Source organism: Punica granatum, chromosome 3, assembly GCF_007655135.1.
Source record: "Punica granatum isolate Tunisia-2019 chromosome 3, ASM765513v2, whole genome shotgun sequence".
In the NCBI taxonomy this organism is placed as follows: domain Eukaryota; kingdom Viridiplantae; phylum Streptophyta; class Magnoliopsida; order Myrtales; family Lythraceae; genus Punica; species Punica granatum.
Genome location: NC_045129.1, coordinates 9,037,813 through 9,054,136, shown reverse-complemented (window position 1 = coordinate 9,054,136; position 16,324 = coordinate 9,037,813). Strand labels below are relative to the sequence as shown.

Below are 16,324 nucleotides of genomic sequence, written 5' to 3'. Positions count from 1 at the left end.
ATACAGAAGTAGTGAAAAGGATTTGATTCAACTTGGGCCCCAGGCCACCGTGTAAGCACTTGGACTTCTCGATCCATGGGCCCATTCTTTCTCGGCCTCATGGGCCATTCTGAAGCTGAAGGTGATGTTGGGCCTAACTTCGTGGTTCAGTCTAAAGTTCGATAAATGGTGAAATTCGTTTGGTACTCGATTTTAATTTTTCTGTTCCGATGATGGCGTGACTTCCTCCGGAGTCAACTCGGGCTGATGGATGTATCTCATAAGTTTGTATATCCAATTTTATCGCAAGGCGCTCCATAAATTCTATTGGTAATACCATGCCAACCTATCATTTTTATCTCCAACGGAAAAGTACTTCGAGATATGAGAGTGAGCTATTTTACTACCTGCAAAGTTTTCGGTGCGAACTCTGGTACTCTGAAACTCGATAGACTATTTCAATTTTAATCAAGTCGGCTCATTAAAGAATAAAACTATTCAAATCATGAATTTTCTTAATTCGCAAAACTCAATCCGAAATATTGTTTATCGAAATAAGCGTCGAATCACTTAAAACTGTTACTATCTGCGAAGTTTATCCGACAATTGTATGTTGAGGAAACCCGAAAAATGGGACAGCTTTTTTAATCATTCTACTTGGAGTTGCTTGGGAAAAGCTCTGCTAATTATTGGTCTGCTGTCTCCTGAATTCTATGCTGCCGAATAATACAAGACACAGAGATAAGAATAAGGATATACCCAGCTGCTTCTATCTTGAGATCACACCTCTCGACTTTTTTTTTTTTTTTTTTTGTGTCAACGAGCTATCTTCAGTCTTCTATTGAATTTGCATGAAATTAAATACGTATCCAAATTAGGGTCCTATGATTATTAAGTGGTTTTAGTATGGGTTTGAACTTATTTATTGTAGGTAAAATCTATTCACTGACAACGTAATTTTACAGTCAATATTATATCACGTTTCGTGATTAGACACGATGCGGTCAGACACCACGTGGTTAGAAATCTCAGCCTTTTTATTTGGAAGCGGGGCAAGTTGTGTTGTGACAAGAAATGTCAACCCTACACATTCTTTCTTCCTCTCTATGTTAACCTTTCCCCGTAATTTCTAGTGGCCCCAGCCCTTTTAATGGAGGCCAATTCACAACGTGGAATCTGGGAAAGATTCTTCCACCAATGTATCCTCAATCGAAGTTCTATTTTACATGTCGACTTCTCCAAGTGAGGCAAAGCATAAAGTGTCATTCCCTAAACGAGTTTCCACCGCTGTCTACTGAGGAATTTATACACGTACAATAAATTCCGTCTGTGACGAGTTTTGAATTACTGAATAAGTTCTGGTAAGCGTAACAAGTGAAATTGATAAGGAGGTCTTTAGTATTCGTATGAAACAAATCTAACGTGACCTGTGTTTAACTATATATAATTGGATAACAAAGCGCTTTTAGATGATGAGCATGTACTAATAAAAAAACTCATAAGCCACAAACTCGAGTTAACCACTGATCGATGCAAAACGAATGGTGTGTCCCTCCAAATCTATAAATAAATGGCGAAGAAAGAAAACAAGAATTTCCAGTATGAGCTTGACTTTATATTACTAATAAACCGTTTTTATTGCAGGCCGAAGTAGCGCCTGGGATCTTCTAATAAGATCGATTGGACCGACTCATCCTGTAGACCGACTTCTTGGTATGAAAGTGTTGGAGGATTACAAGTTCTAGAACTCACGTCAACGACTATGTTGTTGTCCAAGTCAATTGGCCAATAGAGACTTGTGAACTCATCGTACTTGAGTCCTGGGTCGCCATAAACCGTCACCTCACTTGTTGGCTGGTGAGGGAAGTAGGTGTTTCTGTGTCCTAGGAATGATTCCAGAGCTTCCTTATCCATACCACCGTCAATGCCTGAAATTCGAGAACAATCCTCACTTGTAGAGCTATCTATCGCTGGTGGGATTCCGACAACATCCATGGAAGAGTTCCTGCAAATTCGGTCTTGCAAAGTGTAGGAGAAGCCATAATTGATGGGGCACTGGTAATCCTCAGGACTAACCAGTGGGATCATCTTGGGATCATACAGTCTCTGATGATCATGGTAACTATTCATCATCACCTCCGGGGCATCGGTAACCTCAATGGTTTCGAGGTTGCCCTTTATAAGAGCACGTTTTGAGACGGTCGGCTGCTGAGAACCATTTTGGTCTTTTAGCTGATGCTTGTCCAACAGCTTCCTCTTCAGCTTCGTGTTCCAGTAGTTCTTGATGTCATTATCTGTTCGTCCTGGTAACTGCCCGGCAATTATCGACCACCTGCACGTCTATATGCATTAGTTATGGAGAAATCAGCAGTCAGAAGGTTTCTCTTTTGTCATGTCACGTCCACTCCTACTTTCGGTCGTCGACACACCGGGCACAGCAGTCACAAAGTATTATTATTACCGGCTTCCGATGCTCAAATAGAGGCTGCAAATGATGTTCTCCTCTTCCTCGGAGAACCCACCATGTTTGATGTTCGGGCGAAGATAATTCAACCATCTAAGCCGGCAGCTCTTCCCGCATCTCTTAAGCCCTAGAGAATCAAGCGCAGTAACTTCAATTTAATCCAGAGGGACAAAACGGAACAATGATCGTTCCGTAGGTGCACTACTGATCAAAAAACGGAATGGTATGAGGTTACGTACCAATCTTCTGGGGTAGGGCGATCCAGTTGCTCCCAGTGCCATGCTTCTCGATGTAATCCTTGAGCTTGGCGTCCTCCTCGGGCGACCACGGGCCTTTCTTGACACTGGTTTTGTCACAGCAAGGAGCTCTCCCCATGTATATTTTTTTTTCTTCCAAATACTCTATAATTCACAATATCGCTCTCCCCATGATTGCTATATATATGTAGCAACGAGGACTTCGATGAAATATATAAAATTCTCGAGTGATAATGTTATTTTATATACAATAATGGCTGGAGAAGGAAAGACATAGGAAATGATCGAGCAATGAAGATGGAGGATTTTTCAAAAGGGGGGGACGAGGAACAGTGGCAGGCTTCTCTTTTCTTTTTCTTTTTTTTTCTTTTTTTTTTGTTTAATAAGGAATGATGATTGGAAGGATGTTATGAAGTGCTCACAACAGGAAGAATACAAAATTGAGGTAGTTTTCTACTTGTCTTTGTGTACTTGTGAAGAATCTCATCTGTTGCACGTACACACATCTACATCTATATATATATGTGTGTGTGTGTATGTTACACAAACATATACGTGCATGCGTGCATCATATGTGTACGTACCGCCATCCTCCTTGACTATTATTCTCGACTCACATATATATACATAATTTTTTCATTAAAATGAAGTCTTCAGGATTTAGAAAGAAAATATACTGAGGTTCGCACTACTTCTGACAATCAGTTTGTGTCCATACATTGTCTTGGTTGTGGCTGTGCCAAATTAGAGTATGCTCCAAAGTTGAATGCTTTGAACATGGGTGTAATGGCACGTCGAGAGTTGTTGTTGCACATCAGAAACGGAAAGTAAATTCTTGGTATATGAGGTGATTGAACACCATTCTATTAATTCGAACTTTTGCATTAGACATAAACCAAACTACTTATATACACAGTGAAAACTTTGAATGACATACACAATTTTGTGAAAATTTCAATTCTTTATTAACTAGAGAATGCGTCCGCGCTAAGTGCAGACAATACTAGAAAAAGAAAAGAAATGCTTAGAAGGAAATTCGATTTTGTAAATTTCATCATTTTCTTTCTTTTATGTTATTTTTGGTAACTTTTTTTTAAAAATTTTGTTTGAAAAAATTGGAGGAGATTATGGCAAAGTTAAGTGGGGACTTATTTATTCTAGAAGGAAGAGGGAAACGGGGATGGGAGAGAAAAATGAAAGTAAGAGGATAAAGAAAATTGAGTGAAATGATCTTTATACCCTAATCTAGTTAATTTATAATTGATTGATAAAGTTTTATAATAGGTAACTCTATAATTTCATTACATTTATTTGTTAGAATTTCAGGAATTGAAAAAAAAGAAAAAAAATTCCTCTATTTAATATTATAATAGATAATAGATGAATATGCATCCTTCCAGCTGATCATTGAACATATATCATCTGTCATTCTAAACTTTTGAATCGATGAACATGAACTGCTCTATTTATTTATTATTTATTTATTTGTGCTTGAATGAAGTTAGTGCAATTTTTAGGTTGAGTAACCAATCAAACACAATATTGCAAATAATCACTAGATATGATACAGTTGGCAAACTACACTGTTAGTGGATAAACTCTACCTATAGTACAATTGTTGAAACAATACCGAAAGCATCTCGACCATAAAGTGTAGTATGATTGAGCTTGCATGGCAAATAGTTGTCTCTCTGGGACTTCCAAACTACTATTAAAAAACACAATAATATAAACAAAAACGAGATATGATGCAATTAAAAACTGCGTTGTCAGTGCGTGAACTTTACCTATAGTACAACGGTTTGAAACGTTGTAACAAGATATCCAAATGAGATTAGAACAACAAGAAATCAAAAAATAAACGACACCAAATATATGTGATAAAACCCTCAAGGCGAGGGAAACATTCACGAACAAAACATGAGTATTCACTAGATTGAAAACAAAAAATTACAACAATTGGTATCATAGCAAATTAGTGAAAGCTTCTCATGGCTAGACGAAGCCAACCCTCGAGTGAGACTTAGTCTCAATCAACCAATAAACTAGGAATACCTCGTAACCATCAATGTGATTTGAGCTCAACACTACAAATAGAATTAATGGTCCCTTGCGCCTAGATATGTTACCTTATTTAAAACTCGGTGCAGTTGGTAGGTGATAGTCCACTCAAGTCTAGAAGCTATACATATATATATACACACACACACACATACGCATTGGTTCCTTCAAGTGTTACAATCACATAGGTGTGGATTAACCAAAAGATTTCGTTATGGGTGGGTGACCAAATGCTAACAAATTAGTGAAAGTTTATCCTCTCTTTTGGACATTGCAAATTCTCCGGGTTAACATCTTCAAATCGTTACTAAGCATATATGGTAGAGTTTTTGGAGCTTCATAAGACTTTGCCATCGTAAGGTTTTTCGTGAAGTCGAAATCCATGTTAAAAGAGAGAGAGAGAGATCAGAAAGGCCTAGTATACATTTATGCACAATCACATGATTAACTCAATCGAGCATTTCGCATAAATGTCCATTGAGACATACAATAAATAAGTTGTACTAGGAAATGTCCGTTTGGTACTTATGTTTACTGATTAACCACTGGTATTAGAAACTAATTAAGATACAGCTCAATCGAAAAAACCATCTTGACTCCTCGATTGATCGACAACACTAACAGCGGCTAGAAGTACCAAAACTTCCGGTAATGAGCTCCATATATTTCGAGATAGTTCTATCCAATATCGGAAGAGAGAAGACTAATAAATTGGTTAGTATTGATGCCAAATGAGCACTGCCCAATTAGTATGTTCATTTAATTTATTAGTGTATATATATATATATATGAATTAATAAATCATGTTGTATCTAGCAAGATTAATTTGTTAAAACAAATAGTTGTTGGTAGGTAAGAGTTTTCACTTAATATTACAACACATGTTCGAAAAACTTAAGCTCACACCTCTCATCTAATTAAATCTACGTGTTGGAAATAGTGGTCGTACGTCTAACAATTATTTGACTTTACTTCCTAAATATATATTGATCTTATTTGATATTTTGGTAATAATTCACAATGGCATATTCATATCCTTTGGACGCGATCTAGTGGCTAGGATCTCTGATCTATTGTTCCAACAAATAAATTTGGAAAGTAATCAAGATCATACTAAACGATAAATATACACAGAATTCTCTTGGGAATAATAAATAAAGAGAGTTAAGCACTAACGCATAGCCTTTTGGAGATTAATAAACTATTTTTTCGAGTATTAAGAGAAGTTTAGACACAATAATTGATGGCTTTTTGAGGTTGAAAAAGACGGTTGATAAAACTATGGAAATCAATCTGGCACTCAACGGGGGCCCCGATAAATTAAATTAACATAAACAAGACAAAAAAATAAAATAATATTGATAAACTACAACTTGTGATTAAGTTGACAGAATTATGCTTCATATAAATTTGAATTTTATTGAAAGCATCTGATCGTCAAGACTAATTAAACCATCTTTTGAACATGAACTGGTTTCGTCTATTAAGATGATCGGAGACGATCTGGTCTAACTAAAAATAAGAAAAATATGTAACCCAAAAAAAAATAAATTAAAAATTACCAACAAAGAGAAACTATAGAACATGATAAGAGATCCAATGTACTGGTTTACTGGTCCAGCAGTGGACATTCAGCCCCACTATCAAATCAATTGCGTCACAAATCAGACTTTTTCGCCCTTGATGTCCTTTTCCCAAAACATTTTTGTACATTTCAATTCGGACGGATCTTAATGCTTTAATCTTTTTTTAAAAAAATTAATTGTAGATTTGTCGGAATATACAAGAGCACTCCAAATATGTGCATAAATTATTCTTCAGATTTTGCTAATCAATCACCGCTCTCATCATATAGCCATGGCTGGCTGATTATTTCACTTGGATAGTTAGGTCTTTGACCTATCATTAATTAACTCTAAACTGACCGAACTGCGCGACAGTCAAAGAAGAAACGCTTGTACTTCAAGAAACAAAAGACGAACGAAACATCGGAGTTGGAGTATGGTTCACTGAATCATTGTCAACCAATCTCTAAGGGCCTATTTTCTACAGAGAATAATGATAATTAATGAAAGGAAAATGGAAGGATTAGTGAAGGAAAAGAGGAACTATTTTTGACTAACTGGCTAGGGTTCTTATGAAGATTAAAAGTCAAAAGTGTGGCATTAGTACATAAATTGCCCTTGACTATTTTTGTGTTTAGACGACCATTCTTCCATGAGCATTCTTCTGCATTTAGTGCTACCAGAGAAATCGGACTATCGCATTTTTGACTGGTCCAAGGTAAAATTGGCTAAAACCATGCACCCTCTTTCTCATCTTTGAACCTCTAGAGGGAGGTACAATCGGAGAAAACTCTCTGTTCCTGTGTCGATGACCGATCCCTGGCCCTCGAGCATTCGAAAGACACCGGTATACAATTAGAAAGGAGTCACTGAACTTTATTCCGTTCAATTAAAGAAGTAATATGATATCTTATTTGATGACGAACTTTTTGCAATATCAATTTACTAAAAGATGTAATAATGATGCCACAGCTGATGTGCGGTAGAAAAAGTCCGTTACTGATTCCGAGCATCCTAGGGCGGCACGATTTCTTTTTTTTCGGTATCTGTCTGGTATCCAGAGCCCAACGGGATCTGACTAATCCAGTCGGGAGATCGAGTATTAAAAATTATTCTTCCTCCCAATAATTGCACTTCTCGGAGTTCGAATTTATGTTCTATTTCTTACGGGAATGAGCTGCTTACTACTCAATTAACACTTTTATTGGTGAACGACACGATTTCTGATGTTACTTTTAGTTTCTAATTCAAAGAAGTAAAATTGGTTGACCGCCAGCCTTTAGGATATGTTTGGATTTTGAATATTTTTTAACTCAGTTCAACTCAACTCCACTTATTTTCAATTCAACAATATAATTATTATTTAATTATTACTTTATCTTAACTATTCATTACTTTTTCACACTTTTTCTCATAATTCAACAACATAATCATTGCTTAATTATTACTTTATCCAAATTATTTATTACTTTTTCATACTTTTTTTTATAATTCAACATCACAATCATTACAAACCAATTAAAATCAAAACTCAATTCAACTCAACTTTAAATCCAAACACATTCTTATTATCAATCTTCCTATTGTTTTCTTTTGTTGTCCCTTTAACTGTGTGCAATATTGACCTGATATGAGAGTTTATTTGTTTAAAGCGATATTATTTTGCCCTTTTTTTTATTAGACAAAATCTTTTACTTGAAAAAGTTCTTTATGAAAGTCTTCCATGGAGTACAGCTCCAGGCTGCTTTACTCTCCAGGCATTTTTCTTCCACAAATGCCGATGATGTTCAAAAAGGTTGTCACATAGATTGTGTTCACATTCACGATTGTCATTATTTTTTCAATTTATGTACTTTTTAATGACTGGAGGAAATATAATTAATTCGATTTGTTAATTAATGGAAACAAAACACAATAGTTAGCATATCTTATGTCGCTTTAATTTGAGCTAATTGTGGAGCTTGGATTTGCCGTTCTGTTCAATCGAAAAGAAGTTCTTAACGGACCGTTAGGTATCGGTTGGTTAATGGAAATCGCTTTCCAATTAAGATAGTGAGCAATTGTCGTTTTGGTAGTCGAAGAGCAGTTTCAATACTTGCACTGGCTCCCGAGATTATCGCTCCATGCTGATAGCAGGTAGGGCTGGTGGCCACCTTGCATGATTCTCATATATATCAAGTTTATTTGTAATTGGAAGGTGTTCTCAACCCAATGTTCTTTGTCATTTACGAGTGCTCACAGTGAGACTACAAATAGGTACGAAACATGTCCGCAGATGGATAATAGATGACCTTGCAGCATCGTGCATTGAATATAAACTCGGAAAAATATAACTAGTATCCTTACAGTTATTGACCCGACTTGTCCTGGTTCAGTCTATTAGATCCGGCCCAGCATGTCATTTTAAGCGAGCACTTGATGCATCTTGACTACCAAGAGGGGCCACCGATACCATCCAATCTTCAGGCAATAAAATCTAGCCATTGGAGTAAAACGAGGTTGCTCTTCTTGCCTGGATGAACGTGCTGATGTGATGCATTTCTGGACGGAATATCGATGATGTGATGCATGAATGTGCTGATGTGATGCATTTCTGGACAGAATATCGCTTGAGATTTAGAAGTACTTCTTTCCGTTGTTGAGTTTGACAGCGATAGCTTCTGAGCAATACGGGCAATTCCCGAATAGAACATCAAACGACCTGCCACCAAACAAAAGAGGAATCTGAAAATTTTTGGACCCATTCTCTTGCTGGAATGAACTAAATGACAGCAAATGATATGAAGAGGTGGAGCAAAATCCACATACTGCCTTGTTGTCGAAATGGAGCGCAGCCACTCCACAAGACAAATACTATGAAAACCTCGGCTGCAGTTGGCATTATCACATCTGTAATCGATTCCACACTCTCTCTTGGCTTCAAGCTCATCACCTAAGTTAATGAAAGGTGACAAACTAAATGTAAAGTGGCGAAGTCATACATGGGAAGTGGAAAAGGAAAATAGCAAAAACAAGATATTGGCAATTTGTAAAATTTGACCTAGAGGAAGATATTGAGCATAACAAATGCCACATTCAACTTCATCATTTGTTTGAACAATATCTGGGGCCTTTGGCAGTTGAAACTCCAACATACATGTAAGATTATCAGCAAAAGACTTCCCTTTTGTCCTGAAAAACAAAGTTGCCAAGAAACAAGCAGGCTTAATACTACTTAGATAAATGACAGAGGAAAGAGTTGCTGCATCTGATATATCAGACACGGTGTCGAAAGTTAGAGTAAAATATCAAACAAGGGCAGCTACTTTCTCTACGGAGATATGGACTTTAATGGCACTCTGATGAAAACCACAACTATCATAAGACCAGAAGCATGAGGAGTATAGGAAGGGATACCACTTTCTGCTGTTTCTGCTCCATATCAATTTCATAGCACTTATGCAAGAATTTGGGCCCAAAAAACGACATCTGCTGATATTACAAGGAATTAATAATACTCAGATGTAATATGAGAAGACATGTACAGCATTACATAATACCTTTATATATAATATTTATATTGTTGCATTCTTACTCTGGCAAAGATCGAGGATCGTGGGCACTTATTGACACCAAAAGAGTGCAATCATTTCCTTCGGAGAGAGAAGCAAAAAACACAAGTAAGAAAATATTAAAAGTGTACATATATTTTCCCAGGTCATAAAAGGAGAACATACCTAGATTAACTTGGCGATTGCCTGATGCACGTGATGGCGATTTTGGGCCCACAATCCAGAGAGATCGGTCGATCTCATCTAATATCGACCAAAACTCCTGAAGCTTCTCCAAATGCTACATAGATATTGGGATAGATTAGACTCTCATCGTGACCAATTAGGAACTTGACCATTTTCCCACCACAGAATATAAGTTAATATACCTTTTCAAACTGAACTAGAACATCCTTTAACCTCAAGTTTGCTGACCATTTGATATTGGGAAGATATGGGATGTCCTAAGGAGAGGTCCACAACATGTTATGGCCTTGAAGGCAAGGAAGCTTCAAATGCTGTAAAAGGAGACATTACGAACCGCTGAGATAGTTGGTGCACATCCAAGGGCGTCATCAAATCGAACCTCCACGACATGCACTCTTCCTGATTTATCTCTAAAATACAAAATCACAAAGTTAACTTTCAATAGTAATAAAAGTTAAGTTTAAAAGGAGAGGCACATTGAGAAAAATGTTCTATGAGTAAGACTACTTCGATGTTTAAATGTCAGAAAGTTAGATAAATGGATCTTACAAGGTGCGGAAGCTGAGAAATGTTACGTCATCACCCAATCGGACAAGGTGGTCCCAGCCAACCTCCTCAATCTGCAGACATGTATAATAACCAATATACTTAAATGCAAAGAACACTAGAGATGACGTTGGAAGTTAGAAATGTATGGATAATGTATTGTATCAAAAAATTTGAAAATCATGGCTGCACAAATAGACGGTTTCATGAAAGAAAAAAGGATACGATTCTAATGATCACCATTCACTGCTTCAAGTATAAAGCATTGGTATTAATTGACCTAACATCTCGAAGCATGTCCTCATATCCATAGCCAATAGTGTAATTAGTGAATAGATGTACCACTTCAACATCAGTTTTGCTAAACAACTTAATCTTAGAAGAGAAGAGGATTTGAGTTTAAGCAAATTTGCAAAAAGAGGAACTTATGGAACATGGAATATCGGTGTTGCATTCGTTCTCCAGGCAACAGTCACGAGACGTTTTGGCTCACCTCCGAGTACAGTTTGTCGTGAAAAGACGATGACCCTCCAAGCTCTCTGCATCTGATTCGCTCAGTACATTCCTGCAATCGGTACAGCAGGCAGGCAAGACACAATTTCAAGTTCTGTAGCGTGAAGTTATTAGGTGGTCATAGATGTGGCGGCGAGCAGAACAATTCTCCATTAAAGGATTCAGGATGGATCGATACCCCGTATAGTGGGTCGAGAGGGAGTCGTAAACACTACCCCAAATGTGATTGATTAAGGGACGCGGTGAGGCATGCAAACTGGCTGAGGCATTTCAACAAGCACGCGAAAAGCTAAAGTTCTCAACTTTACCAAGAATCAACACAGTCTGATTCAAGAAACGGGTAATGCATAGAATTGAACAATCCAAAACTAATTGAAGCAATGCAAGACAAGAACTTGCACTCAACTGCAGAAGCAACTAAGGAAGATGAAGATTTTCACCATTTTAGCTAGTTTGGAGCGGCCGGCAAGAAGGAGCAGGACGACCCATCAAGTCCTTTTACTCTAGCTTTGGTTCAGATTCAAGGATTCACCCGGAGCCGATGATGAAATGGCAAACAGATTCTTCCGGCTCACATTCTATCTGACAGCTCTGCTTTCGGTATGTTAATGTCAGTACCCGAAATTTATCTTTATTCCCCATTGATCCCCGAACTTTATCTCCTCTTATAATTAAGTCTGTTATGGTGATTTATAATCAGAAAAAGAAACGTACTAGATTCTTGTAATTAAGAGGATAATTATTTCATTTGCTACAATTTTGTTCGTGCTTTCTGACGCTACATTAAAAAGGATAAAATTACAATAATAATTCTTTATGCGAAATGGGTTTCTATTCTTTATTAATTTTTTTACTTAAACAATGGATACATTAATTAATAGTTTTAATTTAGATCTGACCTCATTCAATGTGTCATCTGCAAGTAGATTACGGTCCACCGGATCGACGAGGACACTATGATAGCCATCAACGGAAACATCTGCGGTTAAAACCCGACAAAAGGACCACTTTGAGATATTATGAGAAGTATAGGGGGCGAAATGAAGTCTGCACTTCGACAAACATAACAGTTCTCGGCTTCTTCATCGTCATCAGAGCTTTCTGAAGCTCAGAATCCTCGGCAATGGCGGAAAATATTAGCCCGCTCTTCGTACTCTCTCTCGTCTTCTTCATTCTCATCTCACTGACCTCGTCCTCACCGTCCCTCAGTTTGCCGCCCCGACTCTGGCCACCGCGATTTCTCGGCCAATTTTCCCGGAAACCGGCGAGCTCCAACAGACTGCGGTTGCAGCAGTACCGGTACGATGTCCGGTACTTCGAGCAGCCCCTTGACCACTTCAGCTTTTCGGCCGAGGCCCCCACGTTCCGGCAGCGGTACCTTATCAGCTCCGACCACTGGGCGGGACCCGAGAGGATGGCCCCCATATTCCTCTACTGCGGCAACGAGGGCGACATCGAATGGTTTGCTCAGAACACGGGCTTCGTGTGGGAGATCGCCCCCAAGTTCGGGGCCATGGTGCTCTTCCCTGAAGTAAGTGCGGTCGCATTTCCATGAAAATGTTATCAGCTTCTTGTCCTCCATTGAATTGGAAGATTAGGGAAAAGGCAACCTTCGTGGATGTTAAGGTTTTGGTGTAGTGTTGACAGTCTTCTGCTCTTATGCATGTCGGGTCTTAACCACATTCTGACTGCAATGACAGCATCGGTATTACGGGGAGTCATTGCCGTTTGGGAGTCGAGATGAGGCGAATAAGAATTCGACGACGCTGAAATATTTGACCGCCGAGCAAGCTCTTGCTGATTTTGCGGTCTTGGTTACAAACTTGAAGCGGAATTTGTCTGCTGAGGCTTGCCCTGTTGTGCTCTTTGGTGGATCATATGGTGGAAGTAGGCGATCTGCTGCTCATTTGTTTCCCTTTTACCTAACATTTCTTTGCTATTTTGAGTCGCAACAAATCATTGACCGATTATAACCCGACTCTTTTTTGGTTATATATATAAACCTGACTCCTTTTAAGCTAGTGGAATGCCTATTGGTATTTGAATCGGAGATCATATGAGAGAAAGAAATTGGGTAAACTAGACTCGGCAGTGTCGGAATTCTAAACCAAATTTTTGTGCTTCGATGTTCTGCACAAATCAGGGAGCTTTTCACATAGTTGTGGGGTGAAGTTAGAAAATTGTATATTTTAAGGTATACATGAGATGAATATATCTAGTAGTAGCACCAGCGGTATCAGCAGTGGTTGGATCTTCCCTGATAATTCGGGGCTGCAATTAGGTATCCAAAATGAACTTATTTCTTTCACTGGGCATATTTCAACAGTGTTAGCTGCTTGGATGAGGTTGAAGTATCCCCACATAGCAGTCGGTGCTCTTGCTTCATCAGCGCCAATACTTCAATTCGAAGATATCGTGCCCCCAGAAACATTTTACGATCTTGTCTCTAATGATTTCAAAGTTAGTATATCACCTTGCTATCCTCTACGTTCCTTTTGTTCAATCTAATGCTTCTCTGCATCTGATGCTGCCCCATTGTTTGTTTTATTAAATCATAGCGTGAAAGTATAAGCTGCTTCAACACGATAAAGGAGTCATGGGATGCAATTATATCTGAGGGCCTGAAGGAGAATGGTCTTTCACAACTGACAAAGACTTTCCACTTGTGTCGGTAAGGAGACTAAAGATGAATTTCCTCTAATTCATTTGCGGTTGATCTCATGTGAGATTAAGTCGACTTTTCCTTTTTATGCTTTTCTTTATGTCGGTAAGGAGACTAAAGATGAATTTCCTCTAATTCATGTGCGGTTGATCTCATGTGAGATTAAGTCGACTTTTCCTTTTTATGCTTTTCTTTATAATGTTATGGTGGTTTAATTTTTGACAGGGAATTAAAGAGCACACAAGATCTCATTGACTGGCTCTACTCTGCATATAGTTTTTTGGCTATGGTTGATTACCCTTATCCTTCCAACTTTCTTATGCCCTTGCCTGGACACCCCATTCGCGAGGTCAGTCTCGGTTCATTGCAGTTTGACAATCTCCTCAATAAAGCATATCTCTAGAGTCAGATTGGCGAGACTAGTATCTCTTTATTCAACTATTTTGAAGAGATCAGTACTTACTATGTATTTCCAACTTTGAAAGAAAAGATTATTTACATTACTGAAATAATTTTCTCGTAATAACATTTCATCATGAACATGTCATGTCACCTAATACCATATCATGCTCAATGCTTCTCTGTTCCTCTTACTAGGTGTGCGAAAAGATTGACGGTGCCTCTGATGGGACCAGTATATTGGAACGCATATTCAAAGGAGTTAGCATCTATTACAATTACACGGGAGATGCAGATTGCTTTGAATTAGATGATGATCCTCATGGCATGGATGGTTGGAATTGGCAGGTCTTGAATACTCGCAGCAACATAATTTTTTTTTTCCATCCCTCTTTTCGAAATTTAAAAAATAAATAAATAATTAAAAATTAAAAATTTTCCTCATTTTTTTCAACTTTTAAATGAGAGTATGGGACATCATTGATGCAGCAATTTACTTTTTCTTTTATATAGGCGTGCACAGAGATGGTGATGCCGATGTCGTGTAGCCGAGGTGGGAGCATGTTCCCTCCTTCTGAATTTAACCTCTCCTTTTTTGAAGAGGATTGCAGGAAGAGCTTTGGCGTGACCCCAAGGCCGAGATGGATTACTACCCAGTTTGGTGGACATGTAAGATATAGCCCTCAGGACAAACTTATTTGAGAGCAGAGGCGTTTCTCTTTAGTATCCTAAATCGAAGCAGCAGGAAGTATACCTCGCTATATAAGAGACCTTTGTCATAGCTCAACCATTCAAGTGCCGGGCCTGACTTTTAGTGTTACCATAGGAGTGTTGCCAACTTGATGTTTAATTGATTTCTATCATCTCTTCTGATGCGTTGCAACATTGATTACTATTTTCTGACTTGATCTTCGGGACTTTGCAATGAAGGATATTAAGACAACTCTGAAGATCTTTGGAAGCAACATTATCTTCTCGAACGGGCTCTTGGATCCCTGGAGCGGGGGCAGGTAACATCATAATTGCCAACTTGTATTATTGTATAGTAGACCTATATAAGTACCAGAAGATCCTCTTCCCGTGGTACTGATTGATATATAATATTAATGTGTTGCAGCGTGCTTCAGAATATATCCGACTCAATAGTTGCTCTCATTGCTGAAGAAGGTACGGTGAAAGGATTTCTGTTTTACAAACTAATCGCACAATCCATTTTTAGCTCGGTTTTCAGCAACTGTAGGCCTTTGTCTATGAAAGTGTCGAGGGTCCCATGACAATCAGCATGGGACCTGTAGCCAGTCACTGGTCATAGCTGATTCGTTTAAAAGAATATCCGTGTCACGGGAAAAAAATTGGAATTTAGTTAAATGGAAGTTTTGAACGTCACTCATTATTTATTTGGATACTGTGAAAGGGGCCCATCACACGGATCTGCGCCCTGCTACCCCTGAAGATCCTGACTGGCTGGTGGAGCAAAGGGCAACTGAGATCAGGCTGATTGAGGGTTGGTTGAGCGCTTACTATGAGGCGAAGAGGTTGATCTTCGACATGTGAAAGGGACCACGTATCTAAAGGAAGCTGCAACCTTGTAAATAAGATGCTTCATTACGTCGAACGAACACGCACCGAACACGCACCAATCAGCCTTTGTAATTGCTGCAGATAATTTTATCTAGTCCTTGTAAAAGCTCCTCTACGCAATGTGATCGTGTAAACCTTGTGATCTTTGGCACTATCCGAATGATAATTCTGCTCTCAATATTAAAGAGGCGAAAAGAAAAGTATTTCAAAGAGACCTTCGGGGACGACGGTACTGTGGATGAACCTGCCATTTGGAAGTCGAGATGAACACGCAAAATTGCACCAGCGGCAGGATGCTGTGAACTGATCAAAAGAGTTCGACTCAAAGGAAGAAGTCGAACATGCTATGAACGATGAGGAATGGCAAAAAATTATCCGTGTCTTTAATTAGTCATGAACATACGGACACCTGATGTGCCCATTATATGGCATTCTTGGGAGTCCCCAACTTGCGCGGATGAATATTATCGTGTCATATGAAATAAGGAGAGAGATTCTATTTTGGGATCAATTAGATTGTAATAAATATATAAATATTATCGTGTCATATGAAATAAGGA

The 16,324-nt window shown here is 38.4% G+C and overlaps 3 protein-coding genes across 4 annotated transcripts; 1 reads left to right on the top strand and 2 right to left on the bottom strand.

Annotated features, from left to right (window-relative positions):
• Positions 1-1,510: 1,510 nt before the first annotated feature.
• On the bottom strand, positions 1,511-2,900 carry LOC116199282 (transcription factor MYB36-like). The gene is made up of 3 exons (XM_031529581.1): positions 2,683-2,900; positions 2,441-2,570; positions 1,511-2,311 (listed from the first exon to the last, which is right to left on the bottom strand). Exons 1-3 carry the CDS (start codon positions 2,816-2,818, stop codon positions 1,615-1,617), a joined length of 963 nt encoding a protein of 320 aa, XP_031385441.1. The 5' UTR covers positions 2,819-2,900; the 3' UTR covers positions 1,511-1,614.
• Positions 2,901-8,505: 5,605 nt separating this feature from the next.
• Positions 8,506-11,721, bottom strand: LOC116198683 (E3 ubiquitin-protein ligase FANCL). 2 transcript variants are annotated; one of them, XM_031528905.1, is made up of 11 exons: positions 11,563-11,721; positions 11,103-11,174; positions 10,613-10,683; positions 10,398-10,473; positions 10,246-10,320; positions 10,043-10,157; positions 9,901-9,958; positions 9,723-9,797; positions 9,367-9,497; positions 9,135-9,258; positions 8,506-9,027 (listed from the first exon to the last, which is right to left on the bottom strand). In XM_031528905.1, exons 1-11 carry the CDS (start codon positions 11,563-11,565, stop codon positions 8,943-8,945), a joined length of 885 nt encoding a protein of 294 aa, XP_031384765.1. In that variant the 5' UTR covers positions 11,566-11,721; the 3' UTR covers positions 8,506-8,942. The 2 variants fall into 2 exon arrangements, with proteins under 2 accessions (XP_031384765.1, XP_031384766.1); XM_031528906.1 differs by having other exon boundaries at positions 9,723-9,794.
• Positions 11,722-12,207: 486 nt separating this feature from the next.
• Positions 12,208-15,974, top strand: LOC116201611 (lysosomal Pro-X carboxypeptidase). The gene is made up of 10 exons (XM_031532891.1): positions 12,208-12,653; positions 12,823-13,009; positions 13,449-13,582; positions 13,681-13,793; positions 14,010-14,133; positions 14,382-14,531; positions 14,697-14,852; positions 15,114-15,193; positions 15,301-15,350; positions 15,598-15,974. The coding sequence occupies exons 1-10, from the start codon at positions 12,246-12,248 to the stop codon at positions 15,735-15,737; spliced, it is 1,542 nt and encodes a 513-aa protein (XP_031388751.1). The 5' UTR covers positions 12,208-12,245; the 3' UTR covers positions 15,738-15,974.
• Positions 15,975-16,324: the final 350 nt, after the last annotated feature.